This window comes from Saimiri boliviensis, chromosome 10, assembly GCF_048565385.1.
Source record: "Saimiri boliviensis isolate mSaiBol1 chromosome 10, mSaiBol1.pri, whole genome shotgun sequence".
NCBI classification, from domain to species: domain Eukaryota; kingdom Metazoa; phylum Chordata; class Mammalia; order Primates; family Cebidae; genus Saimiri; species Saimiri boliviensis.
Genome location: NC_133458.1, coordinates 6,468,084 through 6,494,893, shown reverse-complemented (window position 1 = coordinate 6,494,893; position 26,810 = coordinate 6,468,084). Strand labels below are relative to the sequence as shown.

Below are 26,810 nucleotides of genomic sequence, written 5' to 3'. Positions count from 1 at the left end.
TCTTGGATTATATGTCCATTTGTTCACTGGAAGAAAAATCACATTTTCATTTCTTATATTTTATTTATATTAGAAAGAGCACTTCAATATTAATTTAAATATCTATCCATTAAATGCAAAAATGTTAATGCAATATTAAAAATGAAATTTAAATGAAAGCAAGGGAATATCACATTAAGGTTCCCATGGCAACCCTCACTACACTTTTCAGCTTCTGAAATGTAACATGGTCATTTATTACTGGCTCATATAAAATGTAATTTTGCAAATATTTAAAGATGTATAAGTTAATTCATGTCAATTCAAGCCTTCAGATGCAATATATTAGGCTAAGAATACTCCAAATAGTAACCCATATTCACAATTTAGATACATCTACATACAACAGATGCAAACTTCCTAAATTCTGAATGATTTGTTAGCACTCATATGAATCATACCATTTTACAGTTCCCATCACAGCTGAAATCTGAGCCTTATGTTACTGAAATACTAATATAGGTATAGTCAAGTGACTGTCTCATTTTAGAAAGAATTTGAAATTACAAATGTCAACTTTTTTGCCAGAGTAGGCAAAATGTAAATTCATTACTTCATATAAATTAAAAATTCAAGAACTGAGTTTTGCAGATCAAATGATTCTGCCCAAGACCTGCATTTTCAATGGCCTCGCTTTTTGCTACCTTTAGTGGTACATATTGACGTGTTGAAAACTCAAAACATTAGCTGGGCATGGTGGCGCGTGCCTGTAATCCCAGCTACTCAGGAGGCTGAGGCAGGAGAATTGCCTGAACCCAGGAGGCGGAGGTTGCGGTGAGCCGAGATCGCGCCATTGCACTCCAACCTGGGTAACAAGAGCGAAACTCCGTCTCAAAAAAAAAAAAAAAAAAAAGAAAGAAAACTCAAAACAGTAAACATCCTATGACTAAGAAGTGTATCTCTTTATTTGTCTAAAGGAAATAACCGGGTAACTGCCAAATTATGTATATAAGGATTTAGGAAAAAAATATAAACAATTTAAATGCCCATCAATAGGAGTGGGTTACAAAAAGTATGATGTACAGAGCTTTGAAAATGATTGGATCAATATATTGATAAGGAAAGATGTCCAAAACCCATTGTTAAGTAAACAAAGCAAGTGAAAAACAGTATGAGGCCAGTTGCGGTGGCTCATGCCCATAAACCCAGTACTTTGGGAGGCTGAGGTGGGTGGATCATAAGGTCAGGGGTCCAGGACCAGCCTGGCCAACATAGTGAAATCCCATCTCTACTAAAAATACAATAAATTAGCTAGATGTGGTGGCAGGCTCCTGTAATCCCAGCTACTCGGGAGGCTGAGGAGGGAGAATCCTTTGAACCCAGGAGGTGGAGGCTGCAGTGAGCTGACATTGTGCCACTGCACTCCAGCCCAAGGCAACCGTGTGAGACTGTCTCAAAAAACAAATACAAACAAACAAACAAAACACAACAAAAAAGCAGTATGTCCAGCAAGAAAAAAGGCAACAAAAAGCCAAAACACTCCCTCAAGAACAATATGGGCCACATGCAGTGGCTCATGCCTATATGCTAGTACTTGGGAGAATGAGGTGGAAGGACAGCTTGAGCCTGGCTGGCTGAGGCTTCAGTGAGCCATGACTGCGCCACCGCACTCCAGCGTAGGTGACAGAATGACATCCTATCTCAAAAAAAAAAAAAAAAAAAAGAACAATGTATATGAATGTATAGAGACTTGTCTGGGGGGCCGGGTGCGGTGGATCACGAGGTCAAGAGATCGAGACCATCCTGGTCAACATGGTGAAAACCCGTCTCTACTAAAAATAAAAAAAATTACCTGGGCGTGGTGGCACGTGCCTGTAGTCCCAGCTACTCAGGAGGCTGAGGCAGGAGAATTGCCTGAACCCAGGAGGCGGAGGTTGCAGTGAGCCGAGATCGCGCCATTGCACTCCAGCCTGGGTAACAAGAGCGAAACTCCGTCTCAAAAAAAAAAAAAAAAAGAAAATGCAAGGAGGCCAAGGTGGGCGGATCACCTGAGGTCAGGAGCACGAGACCAGCCTGGCCAACACGGAGAAACCCCCATCTCTATTATAAAAAAAAAAAAAAGGCCGGGCGCGGTGGCTCAAGCCTGTAATCCCAGCACTTTGGGAGGCCGAGGCGGGTGGATCACGAGGTCGAGAGATCGAGACCATCCTGGTCAACATGGTGAAACCCCGTCTCTACTAAAAGTGCAAAAAATTAGCTGGGCATGGTGGCGCGTGCCTCTAATCCCAGCTACTCAGGAGGCTGAGGCAGGAGAATTGCCTGAACCCAGGAGGCGGAGGTTGCGGTGAGCCGAGATCGCGCCATTGCACTCCAGCCTGGGTAACAAGAGCGAAACTCCGTCTCAAAAAAAAAAAAAAAAAGAAAAGAAAATGCAGCAGACTCCACCCCAGCACCCGCCCCTCCCTGCCCAACCCCATCCCTTCCATAGCCTCTGGGGGAGGGGAAAATCAGCATTATGTTTCCAGGATTTTTTGAATGCTTATGCATCTGACCATACCGCATTTTTTTTTTTTTTTTTTTTTTTTTTTGAGACAGAGTCTTGCTCTGTTGTCAAGGCTGGAATGCAGTGGCGCGATCTTTGCCACCAGCAGCACGGAGTTGGAGTTCTTTGTTGCACATCTTCTTTGGTACTTGGTAACGTCAGCCTTTTAATTTCTGTCATCCAAGTGTGCAAGAAATGACACCTTACTGAGCTCTTAGTTTGTATTTGCAGTTACCAATGAGATTGAATATCATTTCATGTTTTTTGACCAGTCCTGTTTCTTTTTCTGTGAAATCCCTTGGAATATCCTTTGCACATTTTTCTATTTATTTTTCCTTGATTTATGTATACACACATATTTGTGTGCACGTATGTACACACTACATTGTTTTTAATATTAAATGTGTTTGCATGTTGAAGCTACCGTTTGTAGCTTTTTTTGCTTTATGATATCTTTGATGAGTAAAAATTCTAAGTACTAATGTAACCCAATTTTCAGTTTCATCTTTTTCTATTATGTGTCACCCATCCTTGCTACAAGAATTTGAATAGCCTAACCTTTCCACACTGATTTGCTGCTTCTGAAATATATTAAAGTCCATACATACGTGGGTTTGTTCCAAAGCTCTATATTCTGTTCTATTTGTGTATCCTGTGCTAACAGCATATTCTCACTTTAGCTATGTATCTTTACATCTGGTAGGGTAAGTTCCCCTACCTCAGCCTCCTTTAAGAACACTTAGCAGCCATAGAATTGCACTGCTCCATCTCCTTTTGAAAGTGAGTTATCTGGCAGCCCCCAGCTAAAGTGCCTTTGGGCTCCACCACAGTATCTGAGCTGAGGTCATGGTCTCCACAGGCAGCCCATGAATGCCTGGACAAGGCAGAAGGGCCGGGATATTTCCGCCCAGTGAGGGTGTCCTCCAGACAATCTTTGCATAGGAGTTCCCTGGTGGACAGGCCAAGCCTCTCTAAGCTGCGGTCTCAAGTTCTCCTGCCAGTTCTTCCTGCCTTCTTCATTCACAGGTGGCAGGCCTGAAGGCTTTCTCTGCTTCATTCTGCCCACTCTTGTCTTTTCATCTCTTATGCTTCTGACATCATTTTGGCAGCTGCCTCCTGCGAACCTGAATGGATACAAGGGGCTCCAGGACTCCTGGCTCCTCACTGTACTAAATTTAAGAATCAGTTCCCAATGAAGCAAAACAAAAATAGTTTTGTTGGGATTTTGACAGGAGTTACATGGGATCAACTGGTCAATTGCAGAACTGACATCTTTATGACAGTGAGTCTCTCAATCACGAACATGCTACTTCTCTCCATTTTTTTTTAAGATGTTTTTTTTTTTTTTTTTTTTTGAGACGGAGTTTCGCTCTTGTTGCCCAGGCTGGAGTGCAATGGTGTGTGATCTCGGCTCACCGCAACCTCCGCCTCCTAGGCTCAGGCAATTCTCCTGCCTCAGCCTCCTAAGTAGCTGGGATTACAGGCATGCGCCACCACGCCCAGCTAGTTTTTTGTATTTTTAGTAGAGACGGGGTTTCACCATGTTGACCAGGATGGTCTCGATCTCTCGACCTCGTGATCCACCCGCCTTGGCCTCCCAAAGTGCTGGGATTACAGGCTTGAGCCACTGCACCCGGCTTAAGATGGGTTTCACCATATTGGTCAGGCTGGTCTCGAACGCCTGACCTCAGGTGATCCACCCACCTTGGCCTTCAAAAGTGCTGAGATTACAGGCGTGAGCCACCATGCCCTGCCATTCTCTCCATTTATTTAGGAGTTTCTTTCCTCCCATCTGCCCCAAGAATACTCATCGGCAGTGCTTGCAGTTGCAGCATTTACCCGAGATAACTTTGTCACGAAATATCTTGCTTTTATTATTTTCACACTGCTCTAGTATATCGACTTTAGAAACAAAAGACATCATTCTGCTTTTAGTAGTGGCATTTCCATTTACAAAACATAGTAATTCTCGATTCCTGAAAATGTCAAATCCTAGAAAATGTATCATTCCTACATGTGATGTTAACCTCGTTCTCAACAGTTGGCTGAAGATTCATTCAATGAATCCGTTTTCTGAAATAGATGATTTTGATGATTCAGATGATTCTGATGTTAGTTCTGTTTAGAAATAACTCCAGGAACAGTTTTTATATTTTATTTTCACGTTGAAAATCAGTAAGATTTGCTTCAGCCTCCAAGAGTGTGTTTATGTAAAATTAAATGAATGCTGGCAGTGAGCTGCACTTTTTTTTTCTAAATGAGAAAAGGGTTAAATTCAGCTTACAATATAGCTTTGTAATTTTCTCCAAAAAGGTCTTGCATATTCTTGCTAGATTTCTAGGAACTTTATATTTTTAGTTATGATTAAAAATTATATACATTTAAAATTCCATTTTCTTTTTTAAAATTTATTTTTATAGAGACAGGGTCTCACACTAGGTTGCCCAGGCTGGTCTTGAACTCCTGGACTCAAGCAATCCTCCCTCCTTGGCCTCCCAAAGTGCTAGGATTATAGTTGTGAGCCACTGCTCGACCTAAAATTCCATTTTCTAATTCTGTGGCTGGTACTTAGAAAAACTTAAATGTTCATCTTTCAGCTTGCAAATTTGCTAAACTCTTAGTTCTAATAATCTGCTCATAAATGATATTGGGTTTCCATACATATAATCATCTAACCTTTAAAGAATGACAGTTTTGTTTCTTCCATACGCTTTTTTTTTTTTTTTTCATTTTCCTTGCCTGTGTTGACACTTTCAGTACAATGCTGAATATAAGTAACGATAGCAGGCACTCTTGTCTTGTTCTTGATCTTAAGAGATACTTCTAATATTTCACTATTAAGTAATGTTTACTGCGGGATTTTTATATATACCTTTTACTAATTCAAGGGAATCAGCTGGGCGAGGTGGCACATGCCCGTAGGCACAGCTACTTTGGAGGCTGAGGCGGGAGGTTCACTGGAACCCAGAAGTTTGAGGCTGCAGTAAGTTGTGACGGTGCCACTGCACTCTAGCCTCAGCGACAGAGCAAGACCTTCTCTCTAAAAATAAAACAGCAAATACATATTTTAAGAACCAGTCTCCATCCAGGGTAACACAGTGAAACCCCATCTCTACTAAAAACACAAAAAACTAGCCAGGCATGGTGAGGAGTGCCTGTAGTCCCAGCTACTCGGGAGGCTCAGGCAAAAGAATCGCTTTAACCCAGGAGGCGGAGGTTGCAGTGAGCCGAGATCGCACCACTGCACTCCAGCCTGGGTGACAGAGCGAGCTCTGTCACTGTAACTGGAGTCCTCAGTCCCTTTACATGCAATGAGGACTCCACGACCAGCTAAAAATCAGAGATCACCTCAGTTAGTATCATACTCTTAACAGTTACCAATATTTTGCCATTTTCCTTTCATCTCTCTATCCCCAATTTTATTTTAAAAATATTTTTGTAGAGACGGGGGTCTCTCTATGTTGCCCAGGATGCTCGGGAACTCCTGGCCCCAAGTAATCCTTCTGCCTTGGCCTCTCAAAGTGCTGGGATTATAGCTGTGAGCCACTACACTCAACCAAAATTTTTAAAAATATTAAGGTTTGTGATTTGTGTGTGTGACGTGGTCTCACTCCCTCACACGGGTTGGAGTGCGGCAGTGCTATCATAGCTTGGCCTATTAACTTTTTTTTTTTTTTTTTGAGACAGAGTTTCACTCTTGTCATCTCGGCTGGAGTGCAATGGCATAATCTCCACTCACTGCAACCTCAACCTCCCAGGTTCAAATGATTCTCCTGCCTCAGCCTCCCAAGTAGCTGGAATTACAGGCACCCACCACCACATCCAGCTAATTTTTAAATTTTTAGTAGAGACAGGGTTTCATCACGTTGCCCAGGCTGGTCTCGAACTCTTGACCTCAGCTGTTACACACACCTGGGCCTCCCAAAGTGCTGGGATTACAGGCATGAGCCACCGCACCTGGCCTGTGACTTTTTATGCCACTTAAATTATGCAAGACTGAGCGCAGTCTGGGTAAGAGGCTGGTTTACTTCCATTTCACCCTCAACCCTTGGGCACCACTTTTCAGTGTTCTGGTGACAGTGGGCTGTGGTTTACTGCTCCCCAGAGACACCACCAAGGGCACAGCTCACTCTCAGCTACTGCAAGTGGCATATGGCCTTCCACCCTCTCAGGACCTTGACCCGCAATTCTTCACCAACTGGTTAGCTACTCTTTGAAGTATCAAATATGTTTGTATTTTATCCAGTTTCTTCATTTTAGTGGGTTTGTCTAAATTACATATTTTATCACTGAAAATGTAAGTCTCCCTAAATTTCTGGGGAGAGCTCAAATTACTGATTCAAGTCGTGAAATTACAGTTGCTTTTAAAAAGGTCAATTTTAGAGAGAGTTTTTGTGTTTTCTTGGAGATAGTTTTAGTAAGATGTGTCTATTGTGTTTTCAAATTTACTGATATAAATATTCTAAAATCTCTGCTCTCTCTATAGTTGTCTTCTTACTCACGCCTCCTACTGTTTTGAACTTGTTAAAAGCTTACTCTTCCTAATCATCCATGAATAGAACCAGCTTTCACCTGGTTGTTCCTACTTGGTTTTCTATTTAATCAGTTTCTGCTATTATTTCCTCCTTCAGTGTCCTCTATTTTGTTTTTCTTTTTATAACTTAAGTTGTATATTAGTATTTTTAAATTTTGAATATTTTTCTTTTTTTTGAGATGGAGTTTTGCTCTGTTGCCCAGGCTGGAATGCAGTGGCGCAATCTCAGCTCACTGTAACCTCTGACTCCTGGGTGCAAGCAATTCTCCTGCCTTAGCCTCCTGAGTAGCTGGGATTACAGGGATGCACCACCATACCCAGCTAACTTTTTGTATTTTTGGTAGAGACAGGGTTTCACCATGTTGACCAGGATGGTCTCGATCTCTTGACCTTGTGATGAACCCGCCTCGGCCTCCCAAAGTGCTGGGATTACAGGCGTGAGACACCGTGCCCGGCCGAGTATGATTTCCTATTTGACCTATTTGTTAGAAAGTTTTTTGTTTTGGTTTTGGTCTAAATTTGGAATCTAATACAGTAATCCTATTGTTGACTTTTTTTTTTTTTTTTTTGAGATGGAGTCTCTGTAGCCCAGGCTGGAGTACAGTGGCACAATCCAGGCTCACTGGAACCTCAGACTTTTGGGCTCAAGTGATTTTCCTACCTCAGCCTCCCAAGTAGCTGGGGTTACAGGTACCTGCCACCACACCCAGCTAACTTGTATTTTTTAGTAGAGATGGGGTCTCACCATATTGGCCAGGTTGGTCTCAAACTCCTGACCTCAGGTGATCCGCCCTCCTCAGCCTCCCAAAGTGCTGAAATCACAAGCGTGAACCACCACATCAAGCCCATTTTTTTTCTCTTGAGACAAGGTGTCACTCTGTGGTCCAGGCTGGAGTACAATGGCATTATCATGGCTCTCTGTAGCCTCAGCTTCCTGGGCTCAAGTGATCCTCCCACCTCAGCCTCCAGAGTAGTTGGGACTATAAGCCGCTGCCACCATGCCTGGCTAAATTTTGCATTTTTTGTAGAGACAGGCTAACCTTGTATCATTCTGAAGGGCAGTAAAGATATGGACCAAATTTAGCCTTGATATTGAAGTTGAAAATTTGAAGGGCTGCCTATAAAAGAAATTCTACCAGCTTGAAAGGCTTAGGCAGGAGGATTGCTTGTGCCCAGGAGTTTCAGACCAGCCTGGACAACACAGGGAGACCCGTCTCTAACCCTGCCCCCAAAATAGCCAGGTGTGATGGTGCACACCTGTAGTTTTAGCTCCTCAGGCAGCTAAGGTGGAAGGATCACTTCAGCCCAGAAGGTGTAGGCTGCAGTGAGCCAAGATCATGCTACTACACTCCAGCCTGGGTGACAAAGAGCCTGCCTCAAAACAGCAACAAAAAAGAGTAATGCAAGATGATCAGGTTGAATAAGTTCAATTACTTACCTTACATATACAGGATTACAGGAGGCAATAGGTTATTCTGAATTTTAACTTTACGTTTTTTTCCTCACAAATCAAATAGTTTTATACTATCAACTTTGTAAAACTGTTTAATTTCAAGGGTACATGGGCAGGTTATATAGGTAAACGTGTCATGGGGGTTTGTTGTACAGATTATTTTGTCACCCAGGTACCCAACAGTTATTCTTTCTGCTCTTCTCCCTCCAACCCTCCACCCTCATGTTGGCCTCAATGTGTGTGGTTCCCTTCTTTATGTCCATGTGTTCTCATCATTTAGCTCCCACTCATAAGTGAGAACATGCAGTACCTGGTTTTCTGTTCCTGTTAGTTTGCTAAGGAAAATAGCCTCCAGCCCCATCCATGTCCCTGACAAAGGACATGACCCTGGGCTTAAGTGATCTTATGGCTTAAGAAGGATCTTACGGCTGCATAGTATTCCACAGTGTGTATGTACCTCGTTTTTTTAATCCAGTCTATCACTGATGGGCATCTAAGTTGGTTTTATGCTGTTGCTATTGTGAACAGTGCTGCAATGAACATATGTGTGCACGTGTCTTTATAACAGAATCATTTCTATTCCTTTGGGTGTATACCCAGTAATGAGATTGCTGGGTCGAATGGTATCTCCCTTTATCGCCACACTGCCTTCCACAATAGTTGAACAAGTTTACACTTCCACCAACAGTGTACAATCATATCTTTTTCTCCACAACCTCGCTAGCATGCTATTTTTTTTACATTTTTATGATAGCCATTCTGACTGATGTGAGATGATATCTCACTGTGGCTTTGATTTGCATTTCTCTAATGCTCAGTGATGTTGAGCTTTTTTTCCATAGGATTCTTGGCCACAAATGTCTTCTTTTGAAAAGTGTCTATTCATGTCCTTTGCCCTCTTTTTAATGGAGTGTTTTTTTCTTCTAAATTTGTTTAAGTTTCTTATAGATGCTGGATATCAAACCTTTCTCAGATGCATAGTTTGCAACAATTTTCTCCCATTCTGTAAGTTGTTTGTTTACTGTTGATGGTTTCTTTTGCTGTGCAGAAGCTCTATAGTTTAAAATTAAATCCCATTTGTTAATTTTTGCTTTTGTTACAACTGGTTTTGGCATCTTCATCATGAAATCTTTGACTGTGCCTATGTCCTGAATGGTATTGCCTGGAGTATCTTCCAGGATTTTTATTGTTTGGGGTTTTACATTAAGTCTTTAATCCATCTTGAGTTTAATTTTTGTATATGGTGTAAGGAAGGGGCCCATTTTAAATCTTCTGCATAACTGGCTGGTCAGTTATCCCAGCACCATTTATCGAACAGAGAATTCATTGCCCATTGCTTTTGTCAGGTTTGTCAAAGATCAGAAAATTATAGGTGTGCGGTCTCATTTCTGAATTACCTCTTCTGTTCCATTGCTCTATGTGTCTGTTTTTGTACCAGTACTATGCTGTTTTGGTTACTGTAGCCTCGCAATATAGTTTGAAGCTGGGTAGTGTGATGCCTCCAGCTTTGTTATTTTTGCTTAGGATTGCCTTACTATCAGTATTTCTTTAGATTTACTCAAGTGCTTACCATTTACTCATCATTAGTTCTTACATCTCAGATTTACTTTCCTTGAAGTATAACTTTTCGAAGTTCGTTTACTGAAGAAATTTTGGCAGTAAATTCTGTTTTTCTTTATCTGAAAATGTCTATTTCACTTTCATTCTTAGAAAATCCATAAATAACTGAGTAGTCTACATAAAAAATTAATGATATTAATAATACAGCTTTTTTTTTTTTTTTTTTTTTTTTAAGCTAAGCCTTGAAGGAAATAATACAGCATCTTGTGGTTAAAAGTAGAAAACTACTCCTTCCCATCTTGCAAGATGGCGGGTGAAAAAGTTGAGAAGTCAGATACTAAAGAGAAGAAACCTGAAGCCAAGAAGGCTGATGAGGGTAGCAAAGTGAAAAAGGGTAACCTCAAGGCCAAAAAGCCCAAGAAGGGGAAGCCCCATTGCAGCCGCAATCCTGTCCTTGTCAGAGGAATCGGCAGGTGTTCCCGATCTGCCACGTATTCCAGAAAGGCCGTGTACGAGAGGAAGTGCTCAGAGGCTAAATCCAAGGTTGAAAAGAAAAAGGAGAAGGTTCTTGCAGCTGTTACAAAACGTGGTGGTGACAAAAACGGCGGTACCCGAGTGGTTAAACTTCGCAAAATGCCTAGGTATTATCCTACCGAAGATGTGCCTCGAAAGCTGCTGAGCCAAGGCAAAAAACCCTTTAGTCAGCACGTGAGCAAACTGCGAGCCAGCATCACCCCGGGACCATTCTGATCATCCTCACTGGACGCCACAGGGCAAGAGGGTGGTTTTCCTGAAGCAGCTGGCCAGTAGCCTGTTACTTGTGACTGGACCTCTGGTCCTCAATCGAGTTTCTCTGCGAAGAACGCACCAGAAATTTGTCATTGCCGCCTCAACCAAAATTGGTATCAGCAACGTAAAAATCCCAAAACATCTTACTGATGCTTACTTCAAGAACAAGAAGTTGTGGAAGCCCAGACACCAGGAAGGTGAGATCTTCGACACAGAAAAAGAGAAACACAAGATTACAGAGCAGCGCAAGATTGATCAGAAAGCTGTGGACTCACAAATTTTACCAAAAATCAAAGCTATTCCTCAGCTCCACAGCTACCTGCGATCTGTGTTTGCCCTGACAAATGGAATTTATCCTCACAAATCGCTGTTTAAAATGTTCTAATAATCTACTTAAATAACTGATTACCTTTTTTAAAAAAAAGTAGAAAACTATATATTTGAAGCAAGTGATAAGGTAACTACCATATTAACTTTGTATAGTATATATTAAATGAATGTCTGAACTAATTTTCACATGCATTTCTTTTCTACCAGAGTCTCACAATGACCCCGACGAAAAGTATTTTATGATCCCCATGTTTCTTTTGCAGGTAAGATAAATAAATGGGATAAATATTATAAGATTTGTAATCATGTACTTCTATTATTATTCTGGTTTCATCCAGCATCCCTGGTGTCTGCTACATATGTAACTTACAGTGTGGTGTCTCTATCTCTTTCTCTTTACAAAGTACTCTTTACAAGTACTGAAGTTTCTTCTCTTTTTTTTTGTTTGAGACAGGGTCTCACTCTGTCGCACAGACTGGAATGCAGTTATGCAATCTCAGCTCACTGCAACCTCTGCCTCCCAGGCTCAAACAATTCTCCTGCCTCAGCCTCCCGAGTAGCTGGGATTACAGGCATGTGCCACTACTGCCTGGCTAATCTATTTTTTTTTTTTTTGTATTTTTAGTAGAGACAGGTTTTCACCATATTGGCCAGGCTGGTCTCAAACTCTTGACCTCAAATGATCCATCTGCCTCAGCCTCCCAAAGTGCTGGGATTATAGATGTGAGCCACCATGGCAGCCTTAAATTTTCTGTAGTGTATAACTTTTAGTTTAAAATTTTTTTTGTTGTTAATGAATATTCTTTTTGAGATGGAGTCTTGCTATGTGGCCCAGGCTGGAGTGCAGTGGCATGATCTTAGCTCACTGCAACTTTGGCTGCCAGGGCTCAAGCAATTTTCTTGCCTCAGCCTCCCTGGTAGCTTAGACTGTAGGTGTGCGTCACCACGCCCAGCTAATTTTTGTACTTTTAGTAGAGACAGGGTTTCACCATGTTGGCCAGGTTGGTTTTGACATCCCGACCTCAAGTGATCCACCCATCTCGGCCTCCCAAAGAGCTGGCATTACAGGTGTAAGCCACCGCACCCAGCCTAACCAGTATTAATTCTTTCCGACATGTCAAATAACAAATCATTTTAAGATAATGCAGTCTTTAGTCTGATACATTATTATATAATTGATAATTTAAGTTAATATGAAAGGTCATTATTTTTTAATCATTTTCCTAAAGAGTAAGTTATAAATCAGTGAATAACAGTCCGTTAAATTAACTCATTTACAGAAAGGGGAAATGGAAAATCCTATCATATTTAAGGCTAGAATTCTGCTGAGAGTTGCTGAGTTTTTCATACACACTTGGCACACCCTTTACAGAGCCTGAAAGGGAAGGTAACTGAATATTCACATTTTTCTTGAGAGCTGAAAGTAGTACTCTAGAGTAGAGGAGGATTCTGAATTGCCCTGACCATACACACTGATGGGGCGAAATTAGCATATTTCCCCAACTTAGAAATGTTTATAAATTACTTATGTATGGCCAGGCACAGTGGCTCACGCCTGTAATTCCAGCACTTTGCGAACCTGAGGCAGTTAGGTCAGGAATTCGAGACTAGTCTAACAAACATGGAGAAACCCCATCTCTACTAAAAATACAAAAAAATAGCTGGGCATGGTGGCACATGCATGTAATTCCAGCTACTTGGGAGGCTGAGGCAGGAGAATTGCTTGAACCCAGGAGGTAGAGGTTGCCATAAGTCGAAATTGTGCCATAGCACTCTAACCTGGGCAACACGAGGGAAACTCCGCCTAAAAACAAAAATTATGTCTAATATGTATTGCATATAATAAAAGTATACACAATTTAGAAAGATGAACTATAAAATAAAATGTTAAACATATTCATGGCCACGTGTAGGGGCTCAAGCCTGTAATCCCAGCACTTTGGGAGGCCAATGTGGGTGGATCACCTGAGGTCACAAGTTCAAGACCAGCATTGCCAACATGGTGAAACCCGTCTCCACTAAAAATACAAAAATTAGCCAGGTGTAGTGGTGGGCGCCTGTAATCCCAGCTACTCAGAAGGCTGAGGCAGGAGAATTGCTTGAGTCTGGGAGGCGGAGGTTGCAGTGAGCCAAGATCACGCCACTGCACTCCAGCCTGGGCAACAGAATGAGACTCCGTTTCAAAAAAAAAAGAAATAAAGAAAGAAGAAAGAAACTTCCATTAGGTAAGTGCATTTACAGATAAATAGTTTTAACTGAATAGGTAACCTAGAAATGAACAAGCCCATGAGGACACTACTCCAAATCCTTCCACTTTTCCCACGGAGTAACTCAGATACATATGTGACATATGACATTCTGACATACAGATTGAAGGAGACTGCTGAGGTCAATCTAAATATCAAACTGATACAAATTGATCTCTTCTTGAATTAAATATGTTAAGAGAATTTCTAAAATTTTCTTCCTCCACCACGACACATCTCCTTGTATACCCCTTGAGGTGCACACACCCATTTGGGCCATCTCTGCACTGAAGTTCCTGTCCAGGCCGGGCATGATGGCTCACACCTGTAATCCCAGCACTTTGGGAGGCCAAGGCAGTCGATCACTTGAGGTCAGGAGTTTGAGGCCAGCCTGACCAACATGGTGAAACCCCATCTGTACTTTTAAAAATACAAAAATTAGCTGGGCATGGTGGCACATGCCTGTAATTCTAGCTACTCGGGAGGCTGAGGCAGGAGAATCACTTGAACCTAGGAGGTGGAGGTTGCAGTGAGCCAAGATTACACCACCACACTCTAGCCTAGGCAGCAGAGGGAGAGAGTCCATCTCAAAAACAAACAACAAAAAAAGTGCCTGTCCAGCTCTCAGCTGGAAATGATTCCATCCACTTAGAGGTATGCCTGACTGTTCTAAATAGGTAAGAGAATACTAGTAATTGGCTGTGCATGGTGGCTCACACCTGTAATTTCAGCACATTGGGAGGCTGAGCTAGATGGATTGCTTGAGCACAGGAATTTGAGACAAGCCTGGCCAACATGGTGAAGCCTGTCTCTACCAAAAAATACAAAAATTAGCAGGATGTGGTGGCCCATGCCTATAGTCCGAGCTACTCAAGAGGCCGAGGTAGGAGGGTCATTTGAACCCAGGAGGTTGAGGCTGCAGCAAGCTGTGACTGCACCATTGCACTCTAGCCTGGGAAACAGAGTGAGATCCTGTTTTAAAAAAAAAAAAAAAGTGAGAGAGAAAAGGAGAGAAAAGAAAAGATGCCAGGCACGATGGCTCATACCTGTAATCCCAGAACTTTGGGATGCTGAGGCAGGTGGATCACTTCAGGCCAGGAGTTCAAGACCAGCCTGGCCAACATGGTGAAACCAGATACAAAACTTAGCTGGGTGTTGTGACACATGCCTCTAGTCCCAGCTAATAGTAGCTAACAGTAGCTGGGACTAGAGGCATGTGTCATGCTACTTAGACTGCACTCCAGCCTGGGCAACGGAGTAAGACTCCGTCTCAAAAAAAAAGAAGAAGAAGAAAGAAATGCATTTATGTAAAGTTTCTTTTCTTTTCTTTTTTTTTTGAGACATAGTATCCCTTTGTCGCCAGGCGCCAGGCTGGAGTGCAGTGGCTCGATCTCGGCTCACTGAAACCTCTGCCTCCTGGGATCAAGCAATTCTCCTCAGCCTCAGCCTCCCAAGTAGCTGGGACTGGACACGTGCCACCATGCCCAGCTAATTTTTATATTTTAGTAGAGACAGGGTTTCTCTGTGTTGGCCAGGATGGTCTCCATCTCTCGACCTCATGATCTGCCCGCCTTGGCCTCCAAAAGTGCTGGGATGATAGGCGTGTGCCACTGCACCTGGCCTGTAAAGTTTCTTAAACAAAAAAAAGTACTTAACGAAATTCCAAAAATGTGACACCAAGTTGTAAATGTCCAGCTTATTTAGGCAGATATATGTAGTATATGTATACATTATTTATTTGCTTTTAAAGCAAGCTTAACACAAAGTTTAATTGTTAATACCACTTTGATTCAACAGCCTAGAAACAGAATAGTCTTTAGTTTTATTGTACTAGTTTTAACAAATCCATTCTGTAAAGAAATACTGTTAATTACCCTAGAGTTTAAAACTTTAGGGCCGGCGCGGAGGCTCACGCCTATAATCCCAGCACTTTGGCAGGCCATGGCAGGTGGATCACTTGAGGTCAGGAGTTCGAGACCAGCCTGGCCAACATAGTGAAACCCAGTCGCCATTAAAAATACAAAAGTCAGCCGGGCATGGTGGTGGGCGCCTGTAATCTCAGCTACTTGGGAGACTAAGGCAGGAAAATCACTTGAACCCAGCAGGCAGCGGTTGCAGTGAGCCAAGATCGCGCCACGGCACTCCTGCCTGAGTGACAGAGTGAGACTCTGTCTCAAAAAAAAAGAGAAAACTTTTGGCCGGGTGCAGTGGCACACGCCTGTAATCCCTGCACTCTGGGAGGCACACATAGGAGGATCCCTTGAGGCCAGGAGTTCAAGGCTGCAGTGAGCCATGATTGTGCCACTATACTCCAGCCTGGAATATAGAGCGAGATGTTGTCTTAAAAAAGAAAAACTTTAAGACTTGCATAATACCCTGCAAAAGACTACTTTATGATATATATCAACAAAATTCAACCCCACTTTCTCCAATAATAAAAAAATGTTTCTTTAAACTCTTACTTTTTAAACAGCGTGAAACTAATGAAAATTGGTTTCTGCTTTTTGAATCATCTTGTTTGGAGAAAAATATCCTGTGCTTTACCACTTGCTGCCATGCTTTACAGAGATAGGGTCTGTAGTCTATGTCCACGTCACACAGGCGTTGGGAGGCATGAGAAGGTTCTTCCACCGAGTTTGAGGCTTTCTGCATTAGAGTTTGAGTGGTTGCAAAAAGAACCAGGCGATAGTCATTTACAAGTTTCTCTAAGAACTGAGAACATTTCTTCAGAGTAGACTCCTGTAAGTTAACACTTTCTCCTCCATTGGCGCGGTCAATCCAGTAAAAAGCTGACAAGCTATCCAAAATCAAAAGGCAAAGAGACGGGCGACTACAGAACATATTTTCTAGTGAGTAAAGCGTGAGAAGTAAGTGGGTGCTGCTACTGCAGTACACCAGAAACAGTCTTCCCAGGCAGCACTTGATCCTTTCTTCAGAGCTCTGGGATAGTCTGTGCTCGAGGATTGTAACAAGACGGAGCATATCAAAGTGGTAATCTGTATCAACAAATACGACCTCTACTTCCAGGCCTCCTTCTGATTTGGGAAGTATACATCGTGCTGTTAAGTGATAAAGCATTTCTGTTTTTCCTGTCCCTTCTGGGCCATGAAATTCAAGAATATCACCTGTGTAAAATTTTAAAATCTCAGTCAAAATGCAGCAGCTCAAGAGTAGGCTACAAAATGCAAAGTCTGCAAAAAAGTTTAACAAGACATTTACTGGAATGTGAAAGAAAATTTAAATTCACTTGCTAAACTGATCCATATAAGCAAATGCAATAGCTAAGGAAATGAAAGCCCACTGCTGAGGCTGGAAGGAGCTAGAGGACACTCCTCCGGCCAGGTTCACACGCACTCCCATTTAAACTTGCGAGATTTCACAGACGTAGGGCCTTTCCAAAATCTGATTCCTGGAGTACACACCATTTCTGGTAGTTGATTACACCATATCCATTCTTCCCCTCTTCCTAGTATAAAACCCTAATTTGATGGGGAGGGAAATGTGTCCACTTTAAAACTATTTTTCTTAGTCTCCTTTGAAAAGAAAGGTTACCAGGTAACACAGCTGTTGCCAATGAGATGTAGGCTGCTCACTGTTGATGATTTGTAAGTTTTGCTTTCCTATCCAGGGGCCACTTCTGCCTTGCCGCGCCCTCCTGTGGAGGTGGAGCAGCCATCTGGAAGCAGATGAAAGCCCACCCTCAGGATGGCACAGAAGACAGAACTACCTAGGACTCTACTCTGGGCATACGGCGTCCCTCACAGCCAAGCACAGCCTCTCTCTCTCTCTGTGCCGCTCAGGATGTGAGGAAAACAAGCCTCCACCTGGCCAAGCCACTAAGCTGGACTCCTCTGACATGCAGGAGAAAGCACTCTCTAATGAGGGGCTTCTCAAGTTACTGATGTTATGGGGGGAACAATTCTGGATTTTGTGGTTTCACATATTATTGAGGCAGCCCGTGGCTCTCAGGCCCTAAATGCCAACAGCTTCCTTCATCCAACTGAAAACGCCCTTACACGTTCCCAAACTGCCTCTTCAGTTATTCTTTGCTACTTGTATTATCTCTTAAAACTATGTCCAGCTGCATTCCAAATCATTTTCCTAGCATTAAATATCAAAGTCGACTACTCTGAACTTTAAAGACTCCAACCCTCCTTCTATATTGGTTCAAAGAACTCACTGAGGACAGTGCAAGTTAAATCAAATGACACTGTGGAAGTTGCCTTGCTTTTCGAGCCTTTCAAAATCCACTCAACAGTGGCATTTGACTCTTGCTTGTAATTAATTTATGGCTGAACTACCTGACTGGAAACACAATGTTAAAATGCAGATTATTAGCCCCAACCAAATGATGGTCTATATAAGAATTCAATTACTTAATTTTCTTATTATTTTGACATAAAGTCTTGCTCTGTTGCCCAGAGTACAGTGGAGTACAGTGGAGTACAGTGGAGTACAGTGGAGTACAGTGGAGTACAGTGGAGTACAGTGGCCTGATCTTGGCTCACTGCAACCTCCGCCTCCTAGGTTCCAGCAATTCTCCAGCCTCTGCCTCTCCGGTAGCTGGGATTACAGGTGTGCGCTAACACACCCAGCTAGTTTTTGTATTTTTGGTACAGATGGGGTTTCACTATGTTGGCCAGGCTAGTCTTGAACTCTTAACCTCAGGTGATCTACCTGGCTTGGCCTCCCAAAGTGCTGGGATTACAGATGTGAGCCACTGCACCCGGCCTTCTTATTATGAACAAACCGTTGTATATTGGAATATTCATAAATGATATGTAAGAAATCTAGGCTGGGTACAGTAGCTCACACCTTTAATTCCCAGCACTTAGGAAGGCCAAGGCAGGAGGATCACTTGAGCCCAAGAGTTTGATGTCAGCCTGGTCAATATAGTGAAACCCTGACTCTACAATTAAAAAAAAAAAAAGCCAGCCGTGGTGATCTGCATCAGTAGTCCCAGCTAACTGGGAGGCTGAGGTTGGAGAATCAGTTCAGCCCAGGAGGTAGAGGCTACAGTGAGCCAAGACTGCACCAAATTTCCACCATAATCTTACATACAACTTGGAATTCTAAATTTACCTTAAGAAGAACTTTAAAAAATGATTACACCTCACCCTCTGAAGTAGTTGAGACTACAGGGAAGTGTCATCATGCCCAGCAAATTTTTGTATTTCTTGTAGAGACTGGGTTCCACCATGTTGCAAAAGCTGGCACTGAAATCCTGGGCTCAAGTGATCTGCCTGCCTCAGCCTCCCAAAGTGCTGGGATTACAAGCATGAGCCACCATGCCTGGCTTAGGCTTTCTTATAGCATAGTATGTTATCAGTTTTCACAGACTTCTCTTTTGCATTTAAGATTTCTACACAGGCCTGGGCACAGTGGCTCACATCTGTAATCCAGCACTTTGGGAGGGTGAAGTAGGAGGATCACTTGGACCCAGGAGTTCATGACAAACCTGGGCAACATAGGGAGATCCTGCCTCTACAAAAAATTTGAAAAAGGAAATAGCTGGGTGTGGTGGCATGTGACTATAGTACCAGTCTCAGCTACTGAAGAGACTGAAGTGGGAGCCCCTGAGGTTGAGGCTACAGTCAGCCGTGATCATGCCACTGCACTCTAGCCCAGGCAACAGAGGAAGACTTCGTCTCTTTAAAAAAAAAAAAAAAAAAAAAAAGATTCCAGCCTCAAGGAGAACTATTTTGCTATTAACAACTGTCCATATAATTAAAAGTTAACATAGCAACTAAACCTGTATTCCACCCAGATGTTCAGTGCGCCCTTTCCTACTATGCTACTGAGGAGCTAAGCTGAACCCCCCCATTCCTACCAAGCGTCTTTTACTGCCATATGTGGTAGAGAACTATGGACCATGCAGAAGCACAGATGGCGAAACCAATAAGCAGACCACAGCAAATGCTCCCTCTCTTGCTCAGAGAATCCTCCCTCTCCTGCTTGCAGAGAAGTAGCCAGACAGGCTGACCCTCAGCAACCAAGCTTCCTAGAGTAATGCATGCTTCAAAGAGGCTGCCTCATATGTATCTTATTTGGTCCTAATAACACTGAGGAAACAAAAGCGAACTCTATCATCTCCCATCACCACATGGATCACACTACATAATCACTGACAATTTACTTGATTACATTTCCTGTTAGCTTCTCGAAGGCTGGGACTTGAGTATTGTTTCCAGCACAAAACCCAGGAACTTCTGAGTGTGCTTCATCAGTTACCATCTTCTTGAGCTCCTCTTGAGAGACAGCTAAAGAATAAAAATGTAAGTCGGTTTGTGAGGGTTAAGGGCCTAAAAGCCAATTGTGGAACTGGCATTTTGAAAGGAAGCAGCTCTGGTAGGGAGCGACAGGTGGGGCGTGTGGCTTTGGTGGCAGAGTTCACGAGGTAGAAAAATCCGAGACCAGGCCTGACAAAGTGACCAACACAGGAGGCAAAGCAAGAGGAGCAAACTGCCTGTTGTGGCGCCTGCTGCCCAGAGACTACAGGGTGCTCACACTTAGCATGGTGAGGGCCTCAGTCCTGCAGGCAATATGGTTTGGCTGTGTACCCACCCAGATCTAATTTGAATTCCCACATACTGTGGGAGGGACCAAGGGGGTGGTAATCAAATCATCGGGGCAGGTCTTTCCTGTGCTGTTCTTGTGATACCAAGTCTCACAAGATCTGATGGTTATCATTAAGGGAGAGTTTATCTGCACAAGCTCTCTCTGCTTGCTGCCATCCAGGTAAGATGTGACTTGCCTCTGCCGTGATGGTGAGGCCTCCCCAGCCATGTGGAACTGTAGGTCTAATTAAACTCTTTCTTTTGCAAATTGCCCAGTCTTGGGGACATCTTTATCAGCAGCATGAAAATGGACTAATACAGCAGGAAAACCTAAGGTGGTGATTTTAAAGTTCTTCCCACAGATGGGTTTGGAAGCATCTGCACAAATCAAATACAGACACAAAGTAGACTTTTCTTTTTTCTTTGAGAAAGGATCTCACTCTGTCATCCAGGCAAGAGTACAGTGGCATGACCTCAGCTCACTACAACTTCTGCCTCCCAGCCTCAAGCCATGCTCCCACCTCAGCCTCCTGAGTAGCTGGGACCACAGGTGTGTGCCACTATGCGTGGCTAACTTCTTTTGCATTTTTTCGTAGAGATAGGGTCTTGCTAAGTTGCCCAGGCTGGTCTCAAATTCCTGGGCTCAACTGATTCATCCACCTCAGCCTCCCAAAGTGCTAGAATTACAAGTATGTACCACCACAGCCAGCCCAAAGTAGAAAATTTTAATTCACATAATTCACATTGAGTATTCTAGCAAAAGTTTAGCTTTCAAAATGGTATGGTTTTTCAAACGTATCTCTAGGTATCACAAATGAAAATGTCCTACAGCCAAGATTCAAGGTTTAAGATTCAAGATGGTAAACTGGGAGGAGTGGCTCACGCCTGTAATCCCAACACTTTGGGAGGCTGAGGTGGGTGGAACACCTGAGGTCAGGAGTTCAAGACCAGCCTGGCCAACATGACGAAACTCTCTCTACTAAAAATACCAAAATTATCCAGGCATAGTGGCACATGCCTGTAATGCAGCTACTTGGGAGGCTGAGGGAGAAGAATTGCTTGAACCTGGGAGGCGGAGGCTACAGTGAGCTGAGATTGAACCATTGCCCTCCAGCCTAGGCAACAAGAATAAAACTCCATCTCAAAACAAAACAAAAAAAAGAATTCAAGATGGTAATAGGGGCTGGATATAGTAGTCTGGGAGTAATCTACACAGAAATAATAGAGAAAAAAACAGAAAAATCTCTTTGAAGGGTGGGTATAAACCTTAAATTAAGGCCAAAACTAAATTTCTGAGATATAGCCACAGTTACAAGAGGCATTAGAAGACAGCTAAAACAAATAGAATTACCAGGAAGAAAAACATTACAGGGCAAAAGGGAATGTTTCAAGAAAATGAAACAGTACTAAATAATAAACGCAGCAGAAAAGTCAGGACAATGAAAAACGGCAGGGAAAAGATCACTGAGTTTGTCCAAAATAGTGACCCTGGAGCATACATAGTTTGCAAAATTCTATTTAACATCTTACTCTGTGAACCAAACTTTTAAAACTGAGATACTCGGCTGGGCGCGGTGGCTCAAGCCTGTAATCCCAGCACTTTGGGAGGCTGAAGCGGGTGGATCACGAGGTCAAGAGATCAAGACCATCCTGGTCAACATGGTGGAACCCCGTCTCTACTAAAAATACAAAAAATTAGCTGGATATGGTGGCGCATGCCTGTAATCCCAGCTACTCAGGAGGCTGAGGCAGGAGAATTGCTTGAACCCAGGAGGCGGAGGTTGCGGTGAGCCGAGATCGTGCCATTGCACTCCAGCCTGGGTAACAAAAGCGAAACTCCGTCTCAAAAAAAACAAAACAAAACAAAACAAACAAAAAAAAACCTGAGATACTCAGAAGACAGGAGGAAATGGCACTAGACGAGGCATTCACTGCTTCTAGGGTGACGGCAAGGATTCCCGCCGACCTGAATGAAACTGAGGCAAAGAAGTTCAAGGTAAAATCCCTGGCTAAGAGATTAATAGATAGATAACATTCTTTTCTTTTACACATTAATAGCAAAGCAGGTATTTTAAAAAGGTATTTGTAACAACTGGGGAAGATGCTGCAAACTTGCAAGATACAAATGAATTAATTATCATTAAGGTCCCTGAACTATTCCCCACAAATATGTTTAATGATGAATTGAAATCAGTTTTACTGATCTTTTTTTTTTTTTTTTTTTTTTGAGATGGAGTTTCACTCTTGCTACCCAGGCTGGAGTGCAATGGCGCGATCTCGGCTCACGGCAACCTCCGCCTCCTGAGTTCAAGCAATTCTCCTGCCTCAGCCTCCCGAGTAGCTGGGACTACAGGCACGCACCACCATGCCCAGCTAATTTTTTGTATTTTTAGTAGAGACGGGGTTTCACCATGTTGAACAGAATGGTCTCGATCTCTTGACCTCGTGATCCACCTGCCTCGGCCTCCCAAAGTGCTGGGATTACACGCATGAGCCACCGCGCCCAGCTGATCTTTTTTTTTTTGAGACGGAGTTTCACTCTTGTTACCCAGGCTGGAGTGCAATGGCGCGATCTCGGCTCATCGCAACCTCCGCCTCCTGGGTTCAGGCAGTTCTCCTGCCTCAGCCTCCTGAGTAGCTGGGATTACAGGCACGCGCCACCATGCCCAGCTAATTTTTTGTATTTTTAGTAGAGACGGGGTTTCACCATGTTGACCAGGATGGTCTCAATCTCTTGACCTTGTGATCCACCTGCGTCGGCCTCCCAAAGTGCTGGGATGACAGGCTTGAGCCACCGCCCTGCAGTTTTACTGATTTTATAAACATTTACCGTTTGCTCGTCAAGATAAAAACTTGTAATCAAATATTATGTCCTACAGAGGGGACATCATACAAGTTTTTGATGTACTTGAAGTCACCGTCTCATATGTTTCGGTGGCTGCTACAGCATCCTTGTCCAGCCAAAGTATGGAACGTTACAACCTGCAGTAAAAAAATCCCCTAGGTTTGGCACTTGAAGATATTAAACTAAATCAGAAAATCTGGATGATTTGGCCTTGACAGTTACTCTTACAAACAGAATGCTGTTAAGGAGTTTGGGTAACAGATTGTCAGAAAGAATTTATGAATCTAAAGATCCTTCAAAATAAGGAAAAGAAAGGAAAAGCCAAAAAATCTATCATGTTGGTACCAACCTATCAACTATGTAACAAATATGTTGAATTTGCGGATTATAATCATTTCAGAAGTAAGGAAGTAATGAATTGGGCCGGGCATGGTGGCTCACGTCTGTAATCCAAGTACTTTGGAGGCCAAGGTGGGCGGATCACCTGAGGTCGGGAGTTCAAGACCAGCCTGACCAACATGGTGAAACCCCGTCTTTAAAAAATATATAAATAAAATAAAACAAAATAAGTAATGAATTGGTACATGGTACTGAATAACTCCTATTCAAAAAAGCATTAAAAATGTTTACAGGTTGAGGGTGGAGGTTCATGCCTATAATCCCAGCACTTTGGGAGGCTGAGATGGGGAGACTGCTTGAGCCCAGGTGTTCAAGACCAGCCTGGGCAACATGGCAAAACTCCATCTGTACAAAACATACAAAAATTAGTTGGACGTGGTGGCGCAGAGGTGGGAGGACCACCTGAGCCTGGGGAGTTCGAGGCTGCAGTGAGCCGTCAATGCATCACTGCACTCCAGCCTGAGACACAAGAGTGAAACCCTATCTCAAAAGAAAGTTTAGCACTGGGCGCAGTGGCTCACTCCTGAAATCCCAACACTTTGGGAGGCTGAGGCGGGTGGATAACTTGAGGTCAGGAGTTCAAGACCAGCCTGGACCACATGTTGAAACTCTGTCTCTACTAAAAATACAAAAAATTAGCTGGGCATGGTGGCGTGTACCTGTAATTCCAGGTACTTGGGAGGCTGAGGTTGCAGTGAGCCAAGATCGAGCCACTGCCCTCCAGCCTGGGTGACAGAGAGAGAGACTGTCTCAAGAACAACAACAACAAGAACAAAAATAAAAGAAAGATTTGGATGGGAACATATTGACACAGGGAGGGGAACAACACACACCAGGGCCTGTAGAAGGCATGAGGGGAGGGAGAACATCAGGACAAATAGCTAGAACAAGTAACCTAGGCAATGGGATGAGAGGTACAGCAAACTATCACATCACACGTTTATGTATGTAACAAACCTGCACGTTCTGTATATGTATCCAGGAATTTAAAGTAAAATTAAATTAAATTAAATTTTAAAAAAAAGTTTGGATGGGTGCAGTGGCTCACACCTGTAATCCCAGCATTCTGGGAGGCGGATCACCTGAGGCCTGTTCGGGTGTTCCAGACCAGATGAAACCCCATCTCTACTAAAAATAGAGATGAGGCAGAGCAAGACTCTCTCCCCAAAAAAAAAAAAAAAAAAAAAAAAAAGTTTACAATGGCATCGAGACTCTCTAACCCCTAAACCTCTTACTACGTCAACTTCAGCTTTTCTGTAACAACTTCTACTGTTGATAAATAATCTTTATAATCCCAGGCCTCTATCTGCTATTGTTCCAATGGAGTAGTCATCTAACCAGTTTCACAGCTATAGGATCTTCAATAGTACTTTTTTGTTAGTGACTAAACATGATGGTGTTTTTCAATGTTTCTATAATATTCTAATCTAGAAGTTGTTCCACAAACCCATGTTAACATATTAATATCAGTTTCATAAGGTTCACCTTAATATTATCCTTCCCTATAGAGAGAATACAAAGATCATTCCACTTTTTGTCTAATATATTTTATCAAAATTTGTTTTGTTATAGAGAATTTTGGTTAGTAAATCTGCCATACAAGAAATACTAAGAGGAGTCCTTTGGGCTGAATGAAAGGACACTAGACAGTACCTGAAGTCCAAATGAGAAAATAAAGAGTACAGGTAAATATAACTAAGTAACTATAAAAGACAGTATAAATGTGTTTCTATATTTGTAACTGAAGGAAGCTTTTTTTTTTTCTTTTTTGGAGACTGATTCTTGCTCTATTGTCCAGGCTGGAGTGCAATGGATGGTACAATCTCGGCTCACTGCAACCTCTGTCTTCAGGGTTCAAGCAATTCTCCTGTCTCAGCCTCCTGAGTAGCTGGGATTACAGGCACCCACCATCATGCCAGGCTAATTTTTGTAGACACGAAGTTTCACCATGTTGGCCAGGCGGGTCTTGAACTTCTGACATCAGGTGATCTACAAGCCTCAGCCTTCCAAAGTGCAGGGATTACAGGTGTGAGCCACTGTGCCTGGCCAGAAAGTATTCTTAAGTGATCATTTTAATTACTTTAATTCAGTAACAATATTGAATGTGTTGATGAGCATACAATGTATAAAGATGCAGGGAATAGCTCTATAGTAACAAAGCTTTTTACAAAGTAATGAAATTAAGTTTGTATTAATCCAAACTAGATTGTTAGAAATTAAGATGTTAGTTGTAATCCCAGGGCAATTACTAGAAAAATAATTCAGAAAAATACAGTGAAAATAATGACAAGGGGATTAAAATGGTACAGCAGAAAATAATGATTTAACACAAAAGAAAACAGCAAAGGAGAAAGAGAAACAGAAAGACATAAGACATATATAAAAAAGAGACAGCAAAATGATAGTCACAAACTCTTCTCGTTTTTCATTGTTGTTTTTTTCTTTTTGAGATGGAGTCCTGCTGTCACCCAGGCTGGAGTGAAGCGGTGTGATTCTGGCTCACTGCAAGGGCCTCCCAGTAGCTGGGATTACAGGTATGTGCCACCACACACAGCTAATCTTTCCATTTTTAGTAGAGACGGGGTTTCACCATATTGGCCAGGCAAACTCCCGACCTCAGGTGATCCACCCTCCTCGGCCTCCCAAAGTGCTGGGATTACAGGCGTGAGCCACCATGCCTGGCAGTCATAAACTCTTATCAGTAATTACACTAATTATAAATGGACTAAATAGTCCAAAAGGTAAAACTGGCAGAATGGAATACAAAAATCAGACTCGAACTATAGGCTGTTTATAATGAACACACTTTACAAGTCACAAATAGGTTGAAAGCAAAAAGATAAAAAAACATATACACAATACAAACAGTAATCAAAAGAGACCTGAATTGGCTACACTAGTATCAGACAAAATAGATGTTTAAGACAAACATGTTATTAGAGACAGAGGACTTTGTGTGTGTGGTAAAAACACATGACACAAAACTTGCTACTTTAATGATTTTTTTTTTTTTTGAGACAGAGTCTTGCTCTGTTGCTCAGGCTGGGGTGCAGTGGCACGATCTCAGCTCACTGCAATATCCTGGGTTCAAGCAATTCTCCTGCCTCAGCCTCCTGAGTACCTGGGATTATAGGCACATCCCACCACACTTGGCTAATTTTTGTGTTTTTAGTAGAGATGGGGTTTCACCATGTTGGCCAGGCTGGTCTCAAATTCCAGACCTCAGGGTGATTGACCTGCCCACCTCGGCCTCCCAAAGTGCTGGGATTACAGGCATAAGCCACAGGGCCTGGCGCCTACTTTAACCATTTTTAAGTGTACAGCTCAGTAGTGTGAAGTACATTCACACTGCTGTGAAGCAGAACTCTGCAACTTTTCCATCTTGCAAAACTCACATTTTGTACCCATTAAACGACTCCCTTTCCCACCTCCTCAGCTCCTGGTAACTACCATTTTACTTTCTTTTTATGAATTTAATTACCTTAGAAACTCCATATAAGTGGAATCAAGCAGTTTGTCTTTTTGTTTCTGGCCTGTTTCACTTAGCACAGTGTCCTCAAGGTTCATCCATATTGT

The 26,810-nt window shown here is 42.6% G+C and overlaps 1 protein-coding gene and 1 pseudogene across 2 annotated transcripts in view; one reads left to right on the top strand and one right to left on the bottom strand.

The window, feature by feature from the left end:
• Nucleotides 1-8,752: 8,752 nt before the first annotated feature.
• The window catches only part of XRCC2 (X-ray repair cross complementing 2), a 46,735-nt gene continuing 28,677 nt past the window's right edge, over nt 8,753-26,810 (bottom strand). The window contains exons 3-4 of one of the 2 annotated variants that reach the window (XM_074378873.1): nt 19,578-19,693; nt 16,486-16,558 (exon numbers count right to left, since the gene is read on the bottom strand). In XM_074378873.1, coding sequence (XP_074234974.1) covers nt 16,496-16,558; nt 19,578-19,693 — 179 coding nt within the window. In that variant the 3' untranslated portion in view covers nt 16,486-16,495. Of the gene's footprint in view, nt 16,559-19,577; nt 19,694-26,810 lie in introns of both variants that reach the window. The other variant, XM_003929891.3, reaches the window with a different exon arrangement.
• On the top strand, nt 10,375-11,242 carry LOC101050115 (large ribosomal subunit protein eL6 pseudogene; annotated as a pseudogene).